The sequence below is a fragment of the Mauremys reevesii genome, linkage group 2 (assembly GCF_016161935.1).
Source record: "Mauremys reevesii isolate NIE-2019 linkage group 2, ASM1616193v1, whole genome shotgun sequence".
Taxonomy (NCBI): Eukaryota; Metazoa; Chordata; order Testudines; family Geoemydidae; genus Mauremys; species Mauremys reevesii.
This window is the reverse complement of record NC_052624.1, coordinates 68,211,100-68,230,084: the sequence shown is the minus strand read 5'-3', so window position 1 is coordinate 68,230,084 and position 18,985 is coordinate 68,211,100. Positions and strand designations below refer to the sequence as shown.

At 40.4% G+C, this 18,985-nt stretch overlaps 1 protein-coding gene across 5 annotated transcripts in view; it reads right to left on the bottom strand.

Annotated features, from left to right (window-relative positions):
* Window positions 1–7,950: 7,950 nt before the first annotated feature.
* The window catches only part of KCNH8 (potassium voltage-gated channel subfamily H member 8), a 337,777-nt gene continuing 326,742 nt past the window's right edge, over window positions 7,951–18,985 (bottom strand). For all 5 annotated transcript variants that reach the window (XM_039525054.1, XM_039525057.1, XM_039525056.1 and 2 more), the window contains one exon: window positions 7,951–9,760. In XM_039525054.1, coding sequence (XP_039380988.1) covers window positions 9,053–9,760 — 708 coding nt within the window. In that variant the 3' untranslated portion in view covers window positions 7,951–9,052. The remainder of the gene's footprint in view (window positions 9,761–18,985) is intronic.

Genomic DNA, 18,985 nt, shown 5'->3' with positions numbered 1-18,985 from the left:
TTTACTGAAAATAAAACATGCCACTGGTTCTTGTGATCGCAGGTGTGTGTGTGTGCGCGCGCACGCGCACACATGCACTCTTGTGGTCTGTTTTTACACTTCCTTCAGTCAGAAAAGGAGCTATATGTTTACATAAATGATCAATGGTTGCAGCCCAGTTAGTTTCTTTGCTCAGTGGCTGCTCTTGCAGTGGGTGGCTTATATCTCGCCTTCTTTTTAATAGCCTTGGTAATTTTTTTTTACACAAGAATTATTGGGGCATTTGTAATAAACCTAAACCCACTGTGCAAAGGCTTTGGAATAGGAAACTAGATGCTCTAGCATTTGGCATGATGACGGTGTCAAACTGGAATTCCTTAGTTTTTATTCTACCTACAGCGGGGTGGGCAAACTACGGCCCAGGGGCCGCATCCAGCCCTTCAGATGTTTTAATCTGGCCCCAACCTCCTGCTGGGGAGCAGGGTCTGGGGCTTGCCCCGCTCTGTGCGTGCCATGGCTCCGCACGGCTCCCGGAAGCAGTGCCATATCCCTTCTCCGGCTCCTACACGTAGGGGTAGCCAGGGGGCTCTGCACGCTGTTCCTACCCCAAGCACTGTCCCCGCAGCTCCCATTGGCTGGGAAGCAAGGCCAATGGGAGCTGCAGGGGTGATGCCTGCGGATGGGGGAGTGCGCAGACCCTCCTGGCCATGCCTCTGCATAGGAGCCAGAGGGAGGATATGGCCGCTGCTTCCAGGAGCTGCTTGAGGTAAGCGCCACCTGGAGCCTGCACCCCTGACCCCCTTCCACACCCCAACTGCATGCCCCAGCCCTGATCCCCCTCCTGCCCTACAAACCCTTCGGTCCCAGCCTGGAGCACCCTCCTGCACCCCCAACCCCACCCCAGAGCCTGCACCCCCAGCCAGAGCCCTCACCCCCCCATACCCCAACCCTCTTCCTGAGCCTGGAGCCCCCTCCCACACCCTGAACCCTCATTTCTGGCCTCACCCCAGAGCCTGCACCCCCAGCCCTCAATTTCATGAGCATCATGGGCCACTGTACAATTTCCATACCCAAATGTGGCCCTCGGGCCAAAAAGTTTGCCCACCCCTGGTCTACAGTTACCTAGGATTCTGTTGAATAATGTATAGTGCAAACTCATGGTTTTCCTTCAGGAAAATATAAGCAGGCAATGACATGATCCAACAACCACCGTTTTAATTGCCTTTAAAGAGAGAAAGGCTTGTCATTTTAAGGCTGCCTTCAATGAAATCAAATAGTGGTAACAAGCAAAGTGGTAAAAGGGAGCTTTGCCACTTGCATTTGAAGAGGATTTTAGACTGGAAGTAAATTTGTAAGTAATGTCTTATGTAAAATATGTTTTTGTTCACCTGCTGCTTTTCCTCTGATTTTTAAGCACTGTATCAAATAATGTTCAAGTATTTGCATATTAAAAATGTGCACCTTGATTTCTGGGGACCATCTACCCAAATATAACATCAAGCCATGCAAAATAAATCTTGACAAATGAGATGAATATGTTAAGCTGAAATGTCTGACGATGCTGGCATTTAAGTAGACCTATGGTGGACAAAAAGTTAGCCCTGACTACTAATCCAATGTAGCAGTTTGTATGCAGACTTAAAAGAAAAATGGTCCACAGGGTTGGTTTGATTGTAAACAAAGAGCTAGAAACTTTTTTTTTTCCTAAATGAAAGCTTAGATTTTAGAGCACAAAGCAGAATCCACTCGATACTTGGTAAAGGCTTTCTCAATTCTCATAACTCAAGGATTTTCAGCAGCCATGAGCTTCCATTTTCCCATTTTATTAGGGCTGAAACAAAACACAATGTACAGAAAGTTTTTTCTTAAAGTTATATATGAGATAGGGGACAGAAGTTCAAAAGTGCCTTTGGTGTGATTATACTGAACTTTAAGGTCAAATTAAAATAGTTACATTTGGTCATATGTACTGAATGCTCCACTAAGCAGGAAGTGTGGGCCATTCAAGCAGAGAAGAAAGGTTCCTGTGTGTTCCCTCTATGCTAGGGTGACCATATAACAAGTATGAAAAATAGGGATGAGGCGAGGGATAATAGGAGCTTATATAAGAAAAAGCCCCAAATATCAGAACTGTCCCTCTAAAATCGGGACCTCTGGTCATCCTATGCCCCTCTCTTGGGAAATCTTCTGGCAGTCCCTGCCTCACTTAAAACACCCCACATTAACTGGTAACATCTTAGCATTCCCCTGTGAGTCTCATAAGATTGGGTGTCTTGTCTTAAAGCCCCAGCTCCTGAAGCTGTGTGTATGAGATGCTCACCTTTTAGAGTCTTCGTGGTTGGGGAGAAAAGCTTAGAAACACGACACCTAAATGCTCAAAAACCAAAACACAAATCAAAAGAAACTATTGGGGTTTTTTTTAAAAAATTTGCTGATTTTTAAGCCAGTCTCAGCACTTCTGGGGGCCTGACTTGCTATCTTTGCATGGATGGGGTTGTCACTACTGGATCTAGGCACAATCAGATCAAGGTAGCATCAGAGGGTTTAACAGATGACAAGAAAAGAACTAAAAAGAAACAAATTGAAACTTGTTTCTCTCTAAATGTTCCTAACAGTCTAGTAACGAAGAACATTCAGCACATTTGGCCACAGCTAATTTACTTTTAATATTAGCAACTGGCCATTTCAAAGGGCTACTTGTACAGCTAGAGGGTACCAAAGAAATAATTTATTTGCTCCTTTTTTCCTTTGTTAACCCATGCTGCTGTGCGAAGATTTCCACCCATCTTGAGTAACTCCTGTGATTCTCTGATGTAGAATTCACAAACGTTAGGATCCTGTGTGTGAGGCCGGCCCATTTAAGTGGCAGGCTGTTGTGTACATCCTCAGATCTACAGCCTCCCGGAGTAAGATTAGGCTCTAAATCTTAAACAGCAAAATGCCTTTAGCACATAAAGGCCTGATTCTCCTCTGACAGCAATTTAATTCCATTGTCCTAAATGGCGTTACTTCTGATTGAAACCAGTCTTCTATTTTAAATAATCAGACTGGCCTGTAAGGATTATGGGAAGTCTCCTGGATGATCCCTGCCCAACCTAAGCACAGGTTAAAGTTACCAAAATAAAATCCTTTTACGCTGTTTATGAATGGCCTGTGCCTAGGGTTGCCAACTTTCTAGGATTGTCCTGCAGTCTCCAGGAATTAAAGATTAATCTTTAATTAAACATTATGTCATGTGAGGAAACCTCCATCCTACGTCCATGCAAAGCTGGCAACCCTACGCCCTTGAGACTGCTTGGAGCTCCCTGGCAGCTATCTCTGTGTCTTTGAAGCAGAAAGCTGCTGCCCTCTTTCAGTGGTGGTCGCATTACAAGGTGGTGCTGTCATTGCTTCCTGTGAGGTGACAGTAGTGGGACAGAGGACTCATCTGAGCTGAAGGACTTGGGCAGCCATCAGCATTAGAGATGAGTGAAATTGTTTTGGACAAAACTTTCTTTTGCTGAAAAATGCAGATTCAGGTGATGCAAAACTTCTGGGATTTACGAAATTGTTTCAGTTAGAAAAACAAACACACATTCCAAAACAAGCAAAACATTGTGTTCTGACATTTTCAAAACCAAATGTTTTGATTTCTTTTTTAATTCAAAATAACTGTGTTTGTAAATCTGCTTCAATTGTATTTAAAAAGCTTAAACTAAATGAAACAGTTTGTTTTGGGTTGAATAAAACATTTTGTTTTAAAACATGCCCCCCGGACGGGAGAGCAACCTGAAACATCTGGTCCTGGTGCAGCTCTAACCAGCAGCCACACCTCTTGGTTAGCAAACCAGGCTGGCTGGAGGGCTAGCTGGTAGGCACAATGCAAGCCGACTGTGAAGGGACGCCTTCAACAAAGTACAGAGGAAGTCAAAGTAGTTGAGGGCAGGGGAGAATGATGTTTGTTTTAGGATTTTTTAAATTGATTTTTGCTTTGGTGGGATTAGACTGATTTTTTTGTTTGTTTGCAGATTGTTCTCTTAATTTGGGAGTGATCCTTTGTTTTCAGGGCACTTAGGGGAGATTAATTAGGAGGGATTCTTTGATTTGTTTGGGGTAGATCATTTCCTGTGTTGGGGGACTTTGTTTGAGAAGGCAGAGTTGATATTTTTGTTTGAGAGGGAAAATTGAGCGTGACCATAGCTGCTGCAGTCGGTGACCTCTACTATGTGAGGTTCTCTCCGCAAGGCAGAAAGAAAGAAAACACCAGTCGTTTACTGCATATTTTTAAGAGATGGTGGCAGATAAAAAATTAAAATGGTTGGCAAAAATGGAGCAAATGCAATCACCTGAACTCCTTACCGTAGAAGGAGATGGGTGAGCCAACTGCATGTATTTGGTTTTGGAAGCAAATGGTATTGAAGAGAACCTGCAGAAGGTGAATCCTGCACACTGCTACATGTTAGGGCTAGAGGACTGAAGCTCTACAGCACATTCCACTAAAAATATGCACAGGACAAACTGCTAGACAAATGTCAATACATTGATCCAGCCAAGAATGTCACTCAGGAAAGGCACTTTAAAAAAAAAAAAAAACAAGAAACAACTGAGACAATTGACTAGTATGTTACAAACATGCCTAATAAAACTAAATCTTGCGCACAGTTAACAAATGGACTAATTGGAGGCCAAATTATTTGTGGCAGTTAAGTGATAGCCAGGCCAAAACAAGGGTATTGCAAGAAATGTACTTGGGCTTTGCAAATAACAATGGGTATTTGCAGGGCTAGTGAAAACTGTGTTCGCTTAATATGTTAACTAGTGAAACAACATGAGTGCATCTCTTTAAAAATGCATACTAAGGCTTAAAGATAGTCTGCAATGGTGAATAAATGGGACAAGAACCCAATATAATGCACAGGTGACCTGTAAACGGGCTGCTTTAAGAGACCTGTGGTTTATCTCCTGGACCTTGCGATATGACATAAGTCAAAATTTATAATCCTATCACATGACTAGGATCTGTATCCACTTTCTTCAGTGGTTACTTTTACAGAGAGAATTGTTTAAATTAACAGACGTGGGGAAAAGGGGAAGCTATGTCTGACTTAAATGAGTGAGGGAGAGTGTGAGGGGATGTGTGAGATGGGGAAAAGGGCAATTTTGTTGGGGAAGATGAGAGTGATTGAAGGGCAGAACACAGGAAACTGAATAGTAGTGAGGGAAGAATTATTGTACTATATAGAAAAATAAGAGTGTGGTGAAGTCACTAAAAGCAATGAAAACAACAAGCATAGAAAGTGTAAGAAAACAAAAATGAAGTGAGGGAAGAGAGAATGAAGAACAAACAAGACAAAATAGATTTGAATTATTTTATTTTTTTGTTTAGTGCAAAAAGAAATTACAATAAACTGCTGAAGTTGGAAGAGAAAATTTAGGAACACTAGCACTGAAATCCATCTCGAGCACCTGATTAGGATAGGGTTGCCAATTTTCGTTGGCTGTATTCCTGGAGATTTCATCACATGAGATAATCTTTAATTCCTGGAGACTCGAGGCCAATCCTGAAGGGTTGGCAACCATAGATTAGGAGAGCATTTGGCTATTACAGTGACAGGTGCTTTAGAAGAGTGTTTAATAGTAATAAATGCCTAGGGTGACCCTGCCCATAGAACTACTCCAGTTGTGGTAACAGCACCTGGCAGCTGGAACTCCTGTTCCATTCCAAAAGGTTTGTCCCATCCTATTTGGCCATGTCCAATATTTTCACATTTTAATTCCTATTTTGTTTTGGCTTTGGTGGGACAATGTCTCAATTCCAAACATTTCCAGAATAAGCCCTGCTTGGTGTGCAAGTCTTTGCTTGCTTTTTTTAATAATACAAATTTCAATCATTGTATAAGTGACATCACACTACATCCTTCTCATCAGACTTTTCTATTTCAGCCAGCTTCCTCTTTCCCTAAGTTAGCCTCACACTAGAATTATTTCTGGTTCCTTATCATGCCCCAAATGGTCCATACTCTAGCCTTTCCCTGGGGACACTATACCCACCAGTCCAACACTGCTCTTTGCAGTCTAGGACATGCTAAAACAAGTTCTTTGGTATTATCATCAGGATAATGGAACTAGTGGTTCTCAATCTTCATTAGACCGCGACCCGCTTCGGACAACAAAAATGCTACGTAACTCCCACCCTCCATGCAGGGCTGTAGCTGTAGCCCGAGAGCTTCAGCCCCAGGCAGTGAGGCAGTAGCCTGAGCAAGGATGCTCCAAGTGGTGGGGCTGAAGTCCAAACCCAAGCTTAAGACCCACCACCCACAGCTCAAGCTCTTGGGCTTCAGCTTCAGCCCGGCGGTGGGGCTCAGGCTTCAGCTCTGGGTCCTAGCAAGTCTAACACCAGCCCTGGTTTGAGAACCACTGATGGAACTAATGTTTGTCAGCTTCATTTGCGATACATTTTACATTTGCAGAAACAAAGAGTAGCTTGTGATAGATCTGCTGAGTTTCATTTGCTTTTCGTTGTTGCACTTGCATTCCCTTATCTTGCTGGAGTCCAATGCACAGTAGTGAAGCCCTGCTAATTATGCAGAACTCCTCAACATTGCATTCTACATTATATATACATACTTATAAAATGAAAGAGGCAAGGCTATCTTGAATCTGTAATTGGACTCAGGTGATGTTGATAGGAACTGCAAAGGCAGTGTATCTACGCCGTGAATCAGTGACTGGGGTACAGGATAAACTGAACTTTCCAAATACTGGACAAACTATTGTAGAAATGAAATGTGCCTATTTTGAACAGTGGGCCTAGTGCTCCGTTCTCCTTATGCAGCATGAAGGGGAACAAAGTAGTGAAGAATTAAGATGTGGGGTAGCTATGCTGCAAGCTCCTAAGTCAGTGATAGCATACACTGTTCACACAGAGCAGCTAAGGACTCTGCTACAAATCAAATGTATGGCTGGCTGGAGGCAGGGAGGTGGGGTGAATTAAAGTAGTAGCAAATTTCTACTTATGTTAAGGCTGATCTAAATAGCACTGGCCCATGCTACTATCAGTCTGGTGTGGGACTGTGGTCTTAAAATATCTCCCCTTTCCTTCTTCTGCATAAAAGCCTTAAAGAATTTTTAAAGTAAGTTATCTTTCTGTGGGCATTGTCAAAGGATGGGTTAATCTGGTCCTATAAAAATGCTGTAGACATACATTGTTATATATTCTACCAATTACCTTATTCTCTCTCTCACTCTAATCTCTTCTATATGTAGCTCATTTCATACTTGCTTCTGTATTTAATTTCAAATTAACATAATATTTCAATAGAAAAAACTACTTAGAAACGATCATGTTAAAGGTCTGACACCGACAAAAGTCAAGCCGTTCAAAATTAAATGCTGACACCTTGTTCTGAATTTACACCAGCGAGATTAATAATATGGAATTATGTGAGTTAAACCCAGAGTTTCAGGGTGAATTTGGGCTCCCTAGTGCATCAAAACTTTAACACTGGACTCAGGCCTGCGGCTCTTCCTCAAATAAAACTCCCAGTGAAATCGAAATTGTGATTAAACGTGAAGTCAGTAGGAGTTTCATCTTGATAAGGGTTGCTGGATTTGATGCATTATTATTTAAACATAATTTCACAGTATTTTTTCCTTATTTAAAAATAATCTAAGGTTATAAAGGATGTATAATTACGTAGATTTGCTATGAACATGTTCTTATGATATATACTATTCATCTTAAAATTTAATATAAAAATCTCCATGAAAAGTAGTTGCTATGCATGCACAGTCACTATTCAAAGTGTTAATATATTGAGCATTAAAAAAATATTATTTGAAAATACCAAAAGCAATTAAACAATTTATGGACAAAATCACTTGCCAAATTTAATTGTTTCTAAAGATCAAAGCTATTTTAGGTATACAAGTACAAACCAATAGATAAATATAACAGTTCAAGATTATTATTTATTTCTTCTTTTCTTGCTGATTAAAATAGCCTAAATATTTTTTAAAATTTGTTTAAAAAATATTGCTCTTACTTTACAATTCTACCTGCCAATTTTCAGTTCTCATTGAATTTTGTTGGTATTAGCCCCCTGAAAATAGGGATTATATTGAAGCACTGAACCAGTTTTAACAATAGAGGCGATAATACAATGCTATAAGACAAAACTAGGGCACTGAATATCATTAGCATAGCACAGTTCACAGGTTAAAATACTAATATCTGACTTGACATTCCAGGTTTTTATTTTTTTAAATAAAATATTACCTTTTATTTGTATTCCTCCAGCATGGATACATTCATTGCAAACAGCATGCAGATAAAAGGGGATCCAGTTTTAAACTACATAGGCTTAACAATAAATAGTTTGATCTACTACATGATGATAGTGCATTTCTTGTTAAAACTGCAAGCTTTTACAAAATGAAAAGAAATCCTTATCTTCTTATAAATATTTTAAATAGTTCCAGGTACAGATTTCATACCAAGTATATAAAAATAGTATTTTTTGATAAATAAAGAGGTTTCATTTACATGACAAATACCATGCGACCACTAACCACTCTCTACCAATTCTATTTGGTTGATTGTCTAGGAGATGACATGCAGCGATAATTGCCCCATTGCCTTCACGGAACTGACAAATAAACCAGCAGGAGCCATGATCACCTGAAGCAAACAGTGCCACAGATATTGTTTGAGAACAACAATCAGGCACTCAGGAAAAGCCTTTGCTTCAAGCAACAAAAACCTCCTATGACAGTTCTTTTGTCCTAGACTTCCAGCTGCTCTGACCCTCAGGGTCTTTTGGACTATCACAAAAGTCTGCCAAACAGACCATAAGTTATATCTGTGTATACAAAATGCTTTTCAACATGCTTCTAGAATCTAGAAATTGTTTCCTACTGTATGAACTGGTTATATCTTATCATATCCACTTGCTTTCAAAAAATCTGATTTTTCATGTTAGCAAGTCTCCATGATGACCAGAGAAAAGGCAATACAAAGCAGTCATGCAGTACTGGTTAAGTTTTAAACTGGCAGCTGTGGAACATGCTTTGAATACCACTTATTGGTCTATCATTATACATTTATGGCTTGGTTATCTTTAATATCCATTGTGCTTGTCACAACATCTAGTGGGAAATCTTCAGAGGTTTGTACAGAAACTGCTCCTGTTGTTCCTTCAAGGTCCCAAGATCCTGGCAAGTTCTCAAAGCTTAGTGAACTGACTGCTCCTGGGCTAAAGCTACTTTCCTCGGATCTGCTGGGGAGCACAAGGTGCAGTGAAGTCTCTGAGGAGGAGGACGCTGAGGAAGAAAGAGTTGCAGAAATAGACTGAAGAGGAGTCAAGGTAGTATCCGAATATGGAGAGGTGCATCTTAAAAACTGCAAATTATCCTTCTGATTTACCTGATAGCAGGAAGGTGAATATTCAAGGCCTGAAGTATAATAAAATTCACTGTCCATAGAATTTTGAACATGGGATTCAGTTCTTTGGGGACTGCTCCCTACAGAAGATGGATCCCTGTGCCAAATGTCAGGAGTCATGTTACCATGGCAAAGTTGTGCTTTGGTGCAAGTAATATTCCCAGCTTGCATATGCATACACGGTTGATGTGTAGTCCAAGTCATTCTAGTCTGTAAGCTTTCCAATGTAGGACTCACAGATGTGCCATGCATTGCACAGAACCCTGGAGGCTTCTGTGATGTCAATAAGTTTTCCAGAAGATGCATCACGTTCTTCATGTCCTTTCTTAATTGTGAGACCTCTTGAGTTAAAGTAGCGACCTGCCGAGGCAAGGCAAAAAAGCAACAGTTACATGAAATAAAGTATATAGTATGTGTAGATAAATGGTTTATAAACACATCTGAAATACACAAATTTCCTTTTCTTGATTGATGAAAGGCACTCTTTTATAAAGGTATCAGCCTAGTCTCATACAGTATCTTTGCTTAGAAAGAAATATCATTTAACTAAGCAGAGAAGTGATGCATCAGAAACAGTCCTTCCATTTAAGTTTGCATCTCCTTACGTTAGTTATACACATGCATTTTATTATATGTGTTGCTTACTTCCTTCACTAATACTGAAACATAAAAAGCAAATGTAACAGTGAGATCAGGTGAAAAATAGATCTAGCTTAAAATAGACAAACCCCATGAAAGCAGATTCTGGAATCCGTTCACACTGAAAACTCCAATTGCTTTTAAACAAGTTCCACACATAAAAATGGCTGCAGGTTCAAACCAGAGGGGGTGGGGAATGATTTCCTGTGGCAACAATATCCTTCTAACAACAAAGATTAAAACATTCCTGGTTACATTTTAAAAAAAAGGAAGAGAAAAAGTCTGAAAGATAGACATGAATGATATGGAAATATTAATACTGATGAAGGCTGCCAAGATGAATCCTTTTGAAAATGTATACAAAGATCTATGCAAGAAATGGTGTTACTTTTTTCATTTTAACTGTAAAGAAATCCATGATCTAAATTCTAAGCAGTGACTAATGATTTTAAGTGTCAGTTATTTAGTCCCCAATTTCAGATGTCTTAAAGGTTCCTTGAGCTTTAGAAAGTGCGGAGTGCCTGACTCTCTGAAAATCAGATCTCTTCTTCAAGGTAGCTCAAATTTGTACCCCAAAAATAGATGCACTGAAAACCTAGTCACTTCTAAAAAAAATGAGGCCTGTTTCTAAGAATGCTCAGTAAAGGCTTGCTATATATAACAGACCTAGGTTTGCTATAGACTATACACAAATTTGAGATAAAGGTTCAGGAAATTTAATAAATTATTTACTGAAGTTAAGCCAGAGTTACAAATTGGAATCCAAACTGTGGGTTTTGTGTAGCTGCATGTTTCATTGGAAATATTTGCACAGCTGTAGTCACAGCTTTTGTTTGGGAAATGTCAATGCAAAGGGGGCCTTTGCCAGAGATGGCATTTGATGAGAGAGATTATTCTAGGGCATCACCAACTGTTAATCATGTTTTCAATTTAACGTTTCTTTTCCATTCATTAAGAGGTAATGCACGTTATTGAAGTTGTTGATAATAACAAATGAATATTACTTGAGAACATCTAATAGAAAAACAGGGCACATCCCTCCAAAACTCCCATTGTGAGCAGAATCAGGCCTACAGGTTAATAAGCTTCTTTTGGCAAATGTGGTGATGTTTGGAAGTAAAGACATTCATTAGGAAAATTAAAAGCTTAAGGCAAGCAATGAAAGGACCAATTCATCTTTTGTTATTATTTTTTTTAAGGGAAAGCTTTTTAGGGAGTTAAAGCTAGGTCCTTATTTTTAATAATAAAGGGAAATGAACATGCTGAGGAGGAAAATATGAACTTGGCTTTGCCACCAGTGTCGGTTAATCAATCTATTTTATATCAGATTATTGTCATTAGGCCTGGAGAAGTAAACACACACAGTTCACCAAAGTGATGTTAGTGGAAGTAATCTGTCGCAAGCAAGACATGACTGCACATTTCTTTTCAGAAGGATACACCCACCTGTCAAAAATAGAAAAGGACAATCTAGCAGTACTTGTTTGCCCCAAACTAAAGAGAACACGAATTAGTTAGGTGACTTATGCAACTTAACTTTTTTATAACCAGAAATACAATCTTCACCACTGTGAAGATGGTTACAGGAAATCCATTGAAGAGGGCACTTCAGGCTGGCTTTGGCAGTATTAGGATCATCCACTGTACTTTTTCTACGGCTACAAGAGGTAGGAGCATAGGAAATTTGGAAGGAAAGTACAAAGCATATTTAGGTTCATTCCTTCCTCTGCATTTTGTATTTTTTGTAGTGATCACATGTCCTTTTTAAAAAGGGAGGCTCTTTGTTTTTATGATTCTGCTTGATGGGAAATAGGAACTGGTCAGAAGCAGAGGAGAGTCTAGTCTGACAGCTGTCAGATTTGTTAAATGAATGATCTAATTGTATATGTGTACATATATTTATGTATATGTATGTAGTTAATTAATAAGGTACTAGTAGCTAAAACTCAAGGATATGTAGCCTAATTGAGTTTTGTACAACCAATTAAAAACTTGGCCTGCACTGCAAATGGCTTCTCTGACAGCTTTACATCCACATATAACAAGGTTCAACAGTCGATAGGCTGCTCGGGTATAAAACAGATCTGCTTGAATTTTGGAGATAATGTGAGGGATGAAAGCCCACAGGAAATGTGGTAGAACTAGGTTAATAAATCAAATTCACCTGTGAAAAGAGCACCCATGAAAAGCCCCTTTGTGAGGCAGAACTCCGAAGGGGTGTCTGGGTTTTCTGTAGATCTGGAACAAAGCAGCTATTCAGTGGCTCCTGCACTTCTTTTGCAACCATGCGCTGGTACACAAACTGCTTCCAAATATGTGGGTCTGGCAGGGAATACTGGGAAGTGGTGGCTGAGGGGGCCATGGGTCCTCTACTTTACCTGGTGGATAGTGGTAGCAGCCATTGAGGGGGAGGCAGGGTCAGCACCTACTCACTCTCTCCCCTGCTCAGGGGTGAATTTTCCTCCTTATACCCTGCTGAGTTCCCAGCTCACAGCCCCATTACTAGGGCTTTGTTCATGGCTGTGGGTAAGGAGTTTAATTTCCCCTTATGTGAACATAGGTTGGTTGAACTTCAGAGCCTGTAAGACAACATCTAGAATTATATTTCTCTTTAATCTTGGTTTCAACTTTCCCTCTTCCCCTTCCAACAGCATTTTTTATTTTATTATTCCCTAGCATGTCCCTCCTTCCAGTTCATTGAAATCAAGGGGGAAAAAAATCAGTCCTAATATTAATCCTTGTGACAGGTCTGACCTAGCATAACAAGCTGTTCCAGAACACAAGTATCTTTGATATATGAGCCACTTCTTTCTACATTTTTTGATAAGTAGCTTGTTCCCTATACAGCAACATTCATTGATAGATTAGCCTTGTATGTGCTTCTAAATAGGTCTCTGTAGCATAAGTAGTTTCAGAGCTTCTGCAACAAATTTCGTTAGGCATAATCTCCCGTTGGTAAAATCAGAGCAGAGACCTCCTTTGTTAAATTAGCAATTAGTAATTTGCTCACTGCTGACATCAAGTTTACACAGTAGCTCTGTCATTTTCTGCATCTTCCCTGTTGGCATGTAATATTGGGCTGCTAAAATTATTGGATTCCACAAACTACAGAAGGTTGGGCCTGATCAGTTTGGATGGGAGACCTTTATAAAAATAGAGCATCTACAGCCACAAACCACCTGAGTGATGTAAAGCTACTATAAGATGCAAAATTTGGGCTAGTTACTGCAGAATTCTGCAATGTTTTCTGATATGGGGAATCACCAAGAGGTACCCAAGAGTGCAGCAGAAATGGTGTGAGTTAGTGAGTGGCAACTTTCTGTTTGAGACAATTCTGCAGCAATGCTCTTGCATGGCATTAGTATCTGCCAACATAACAGTCTCTCCTGTCTTTCAGATGAGATGTAATAGATGAGGCTTTGTCCATTTGTGGTTATTATAGATTCCATGACACTTTCTGGTGTCATGGCCAACCTCAAGTTTGGATGGGGAAGAGTGCAATTATCCAAATTGCTCCTGCAACTTCGATTGGCTAGAAAGCTTTTCATTACTGCCAGTACTAGACTGTTGATGTGTACATACAGTTAGATGCTGATACAAAGGATTTTCCAGCTGCTCTTTGTGTTGAAAACACTGTTCAGCACTAGGTGCTGTCCAGCATCAGTAGTGCTGATCTGTCACCATTAGCTGAAGCAAGGAAAATGGGGTGCCTTAGGTCTGATTTTTGGTGTAATGATGCCTTGTTTGACCCTGCACTTCAACAGCAAGTGAATTAATTTCATTGTGGAAAATTTTAATGCACTTTTTGGTGAACAGCTCTATATAAATGTCAGCTGTCGATTATTACTACCACTTTTAAATGTTAATAGCCAAATTAGCTTTTCTAGCTCATGAGATGCCCTTGCTCATTCATATACACACACACACCATGCGAGCGCATTTGATTGCGAAATGAGACAAGACTCAAAGGCAAGACAGGAATGTATCCCAGACCCATCAAGGAAGTGCTTAGAGAGAGAAGAATTTTTAGCAGAGAAATGTAAAGCTTTAAAGTTTTAAATTTCTCTGCTAAAACTCCCCGTCTTTATTAGTACTTCCTTGAGGGGTCTGGGATACATTTCTATCTGGCCCTTGAGTCTTGTTAGCCTCCAATTTCTTGATCAAATGTTCTGGTATAATTCTGATTTCCCTTCAGTATTTTATCATCCTTGTGAGATGTATATCTCACCCTAGCATCTGTCTCCCATCCGTCCCTTCTGAACACCAAAGAAAATGAAGAAGTTAGCTTAGCATTTGACAAAGCAGAGGAGTTGGCTGACACTGTTCCAGAGGTGCAGCATCTGTCTTCTCTGGAAACCAGGTGGGTTCTGACAGAATCTTTTGAAATTTGCCTCATTTCTTGTCAGCTCACAAGCCTTGGCTTTTAGGGTCTGTGGTCCCAGGGTAGTCAACTAAGTGGACTGGCTCCAAGACTGGGGCTTCCAGGGCCCATGGCTCCAGGGCAGCTAACCAGGCAGACTGTCTCTGAGTCAGGGACCCTGGGAATTTCCCTTTTGAAAATTTTTGAAATGTTTGCTTTTTGTTCTGAGTCAGAACTAATCCACATTTCAAATAAGTATTTAATTCCCTTTAAGATAATTCCATTTCATAGACGACTTTCACCATACAGTTCTGGAGTAGCCCAATTGAAATAGTCATCTCATTTCACTTCTTTTCCTCTTATGGTCAATGCTACTTTTGTTGCATTCTCTAATATCCTGCAAATACTCATCTATGGTTAAAGAACAAATGCCTTTGTGATGGTACTCTACGCCTATCAAAAATGTAAAATGGTAGAAAACCATCTCCAGACCAACAGCAGCAAGGGTAAAGACACTTCATTTTCTTAAGTGAGAAGTGAACACACACACAAATATTAGTAAGCACAAGTACCTCTATTTTCCTTTTATGTTAAAAAACCAAGGAAACTAAATGCAAAAAAAAAAAATAACCTAGAGTTTTATGATTAAATTTTCCAAAAGTGGTCACATCACTTAAATGTAGCATTTAAGACTCCAAAAATGTTAACTTTGTAGAGATATGTTTGTAAAAGATTATAATTTAAAGAGACTCTCTCATAAAGGACAGTATAATGAACATAGGAATTTGGAGATGTGCCCTGGAGACAGGGGGTTGGGAACACTGTATGGCTGTGCGCAGCAGTTCACCAGAGATGCTCTCCAGTTTGTTTTATTAAAGTTTTAGTCCTCTCTCATTCACAGGTTTGTTATTTAATGACCACCAAGATTCTTATGAACGTGACTGTCCTGCAAATAAATAGTATTATTTCTATTGTTGTTATGCTAGTTAAAATATATTTATGTTGTAAAATGTACACCATAACACAAGGAGAGATTCTGAGACTTCAAATAGATTTATGCTGATGTTACACCAGCTGATAATCTGTCCCCTTATGCACAAAGTTAAGGCTCTACGAACTTTAATGTTTTGTTTTTCTTGACTTTGTGACTTTAATTATGCACACTTAGTATTGCATTAATGTAGCTTTTTTGCATTTAATAATAACGCATGTACTTGATGTGTTAAATCAGGGATTGGCAACTTTGCCACACGGCCCGTCATGGAAATCCGCTGTGGGTTGGGCCGATTTGTTTACCTGCAGTGTCTGCAGGTTCGGCCGATCGCAGCTCCCACTGGTCATGGTTTGCAGTCCCTGGCCAATGGGGGCTGCAGGAAGTGGCGTGGGCCGAGGGATGTGCTGGCCTGACAAACTCACAACACCAGACACATGTCTTACAGGATATTTAACATGGAAGGTACATAAGAATGGCCCTACTGGGTCAGACCAAAGGTCTATCTAGCCCAGCATCCTGTCTTCCGACAGTGGCCAGTGCCAGTTGCCCCAGAGGGAATGAACAGAACAGGTAATCATCAAGTGATCCCCTGTCGCTCATTCCCAGCTTCTGGCAAATGGACGCTAGGGATACCATTCCTGCCCATCCTGGCTAATAGCTATTGATGGACCTATCCTCCACGAATTTATCTAGTTCTTTTTTGAACTCTGTTATGGGTTCAAAAGAAAGCACATAACTTGTCAAGATTCATAATCATTGTGAGATATATGTATGGGTAACATTTAAGGAATAGTATCAGAAGGGTAGCCGTGTTAGTCTGGATCTGTAAAAAACGACAAAGAGTCCTGTGGCACCTTATAGACTAACAGACATATTGGAGCATAAGCTTTCAGGGGGGAATACCCACTTCGTCAGACAAAAGCTTATCTGTTAGTCTATAAGGTGCCACAGGACTCTTTGTAGCATTTAAGGAATAATGCATTTATGGTGAAAGGATGCTTTATGGACTTGGAGTAAAAGTCATCATGAAATCATACGTCTCAGTGATGGCCCATTCAAGCAGGAGGGAGTGGTAACCCTGCCTTAGGTCACGTGTACGCTAAAGGTTACAGTGGCACATCTGTACCAACACAGCTGTGCCACTGTAAGAGCGCTCATGAAGCCATGTTATGCTGACAGGAGAGAACTCTCCCATCGACATAATAAAACCAGCTCAATGAGCGGTGAGCGTCTCTGCCCCAGTGATGGCCCTGGGGCCAGAGAACCTGTCAGCCTTCTGCCATGACCCCAGGCTGGAAGAACTGTCAAGTTCCCAAAACCCTTGTAGTCCTGGGACTGGAGGAACTCTCAGCCCCCCACCACAGCGGGCAGGGCTGGTGGTGGAATCCAGGGACTACATTTGCTGTAGCCCAAGGTTCACTATTGTGAAGGGCATTATAGCAAGGATCTACTGTTAGTGAATATATACGTCTCAGAACATTACCTACTTAACTAAATCTAAATTGTGCCACCTTAAAATATTCTCTATCCAAACTAATTTGTCTTTTTTGGCTACTTTCTGGATATCTGTAACCTTTCTCTACTAAAAAGCTTTTCCTCTATCCAGCTTTTAGACCATTCCTCCCACATCACTGCCTCTTACTCCCCCAGTTTTCTCGGTTTCTCTTAATTCTGCCTTTCTACTGCTGTCTGAGCAGCTCTTCGATAAGTGATGAGAATGACCTTGCATTAACTTAAATTTATTTTTCTACATATAAAATTTTTGTATTACATTTATTTGTGTATAGATATATATATAAAAAATTAAGTTAATGCAAAGTCACACTCACTTTATTGATTTGTGCCTTTCATCCATAGTAAAATCAAATGGATAGTAATACATATATTTATAACAAAAAGTTATTATTCAAATTCAGTTATCTCCAGTAATAAACAAAGATGTAAGAGCACTGCACAACAGGACAGGAAGTGAAGAAGAATTTCATATCCAATTAAAATGAACTGGAGAGGCAGAATATAATGAATTAAGCTGGAATTTGGCTACAGTGGTGTTAACATCCCTTCTCTGACAGATCCTATGTCACTTTGTAATTACCATATGTTCAGATCCTTGGTTTTACATCTGTTCCAAAAGAGGGCACCTGTAGCCATAGATTGTCCCTTGACATCATGATGTCATTAGCACAGCAGTGACTAAAAGGAAAGAATTCCTTGACTTTCTGAATCACCTGGAACACTTTGCTGCAACACCTTAAAACAGTGTTTCTCAAACTGGGGTCACTGCTTGTGTAGGGAAAGCCCTTGGAGGGCTGGGCTGGTTTGTTTCCTTGCCCCGTCCGCAGGTCCAGCTAATCACAGCTCCCACTGGCCGCAGTTTGCTGCTCCAGGCCAATGGGAGCTGCTGGAAGCAGTGTGGGCTGAGGGAGTTACTGGCTGCCGCTTCCAGCAGCCCCCATTGGCCTGCAGCAGCGAACTGCAGCCAGTGGGAGCCACGATCGGCTGGACCTGTGGACGCGGCAGGTACACATACCAGCTCGGCCCGCCAAGGGCTTTCCCTACACAAGCAGCAACCCCAGTTTGAGAAACACTGCCTTAAAAGGTCTCCTATTGATGTGCTGAAATGGTGAATTCTGACAGGATCATGGCAGATATTCTAATAACATCTTAGAATCATAGGACTGGAAGGGACCTCAAGAGGTCATCAAGTCCAGTTCTCTGCACTCATGGCAGGACTAAGTACTATCTAGACCATCCCTGACAGGTATTTGTCTAACCTGCTCTTAAAAATCTCCAGTGATGGAGATTCCACAACCTCCCTACACAATTTGTTCCAGTGTTTAACCACCCTGGCAGTTAGGAAGTTTTTCCTAATGTCCAACCTAAACCTCACTTGCTGCAATTTAAGCCCATTGCTTCTTGTCCTATCCTCAGAGGTTAAGGCGAACAATTTTTCTTCCCTCCTCCTTGTAACAACCTTTTTACATACTTGAAAACTGTTATGTCCCCTCTCAGTCTTCTCTTTTCCAGACTAAACAAACCCTTTTTTTTTCCAATCCTCCCTCATAGGTTATGTTTTCTAGACCTTTAATCATTTTTGTTGCTCTTCTCTGGACTTTCACCAATTTGTCTACATCTGTCCTGAAATGTGGCGCCCAGAACTGGACACAATACTCTAATTGAGGCCTAATCAGTGCAGAGTAGAACGGAAGAATTACTTCTTGTGTCTTATTTACAATATTCCTGCTAATACATCCCAAAATGATGTTCGCTTTTTTGGCAACAGTGTTACACTGTTGACTCATATTTAGTTATGGTCCACCATAACACCCAGATCCCTTTCCGCAGTGCTCCTTCCTAGGCAGTCATTTCCCATTTTGTATGTGTGCAACTGATTGTCCCTTCCTAAATGAAGGACTTTGCATTTGTCCTTATTGAATATCATCCTATTTACTTCAGACCATTTGGGAGACTTATTTAATCTGTATTTTAATAATTAATATAGAATTAGAAACTGGATTAGGCATAAAGGATTCCTTGTTTAAATACAATTCTCTCCCCACTCTGTAACCTCATTGACTTTAAGGAACTCACT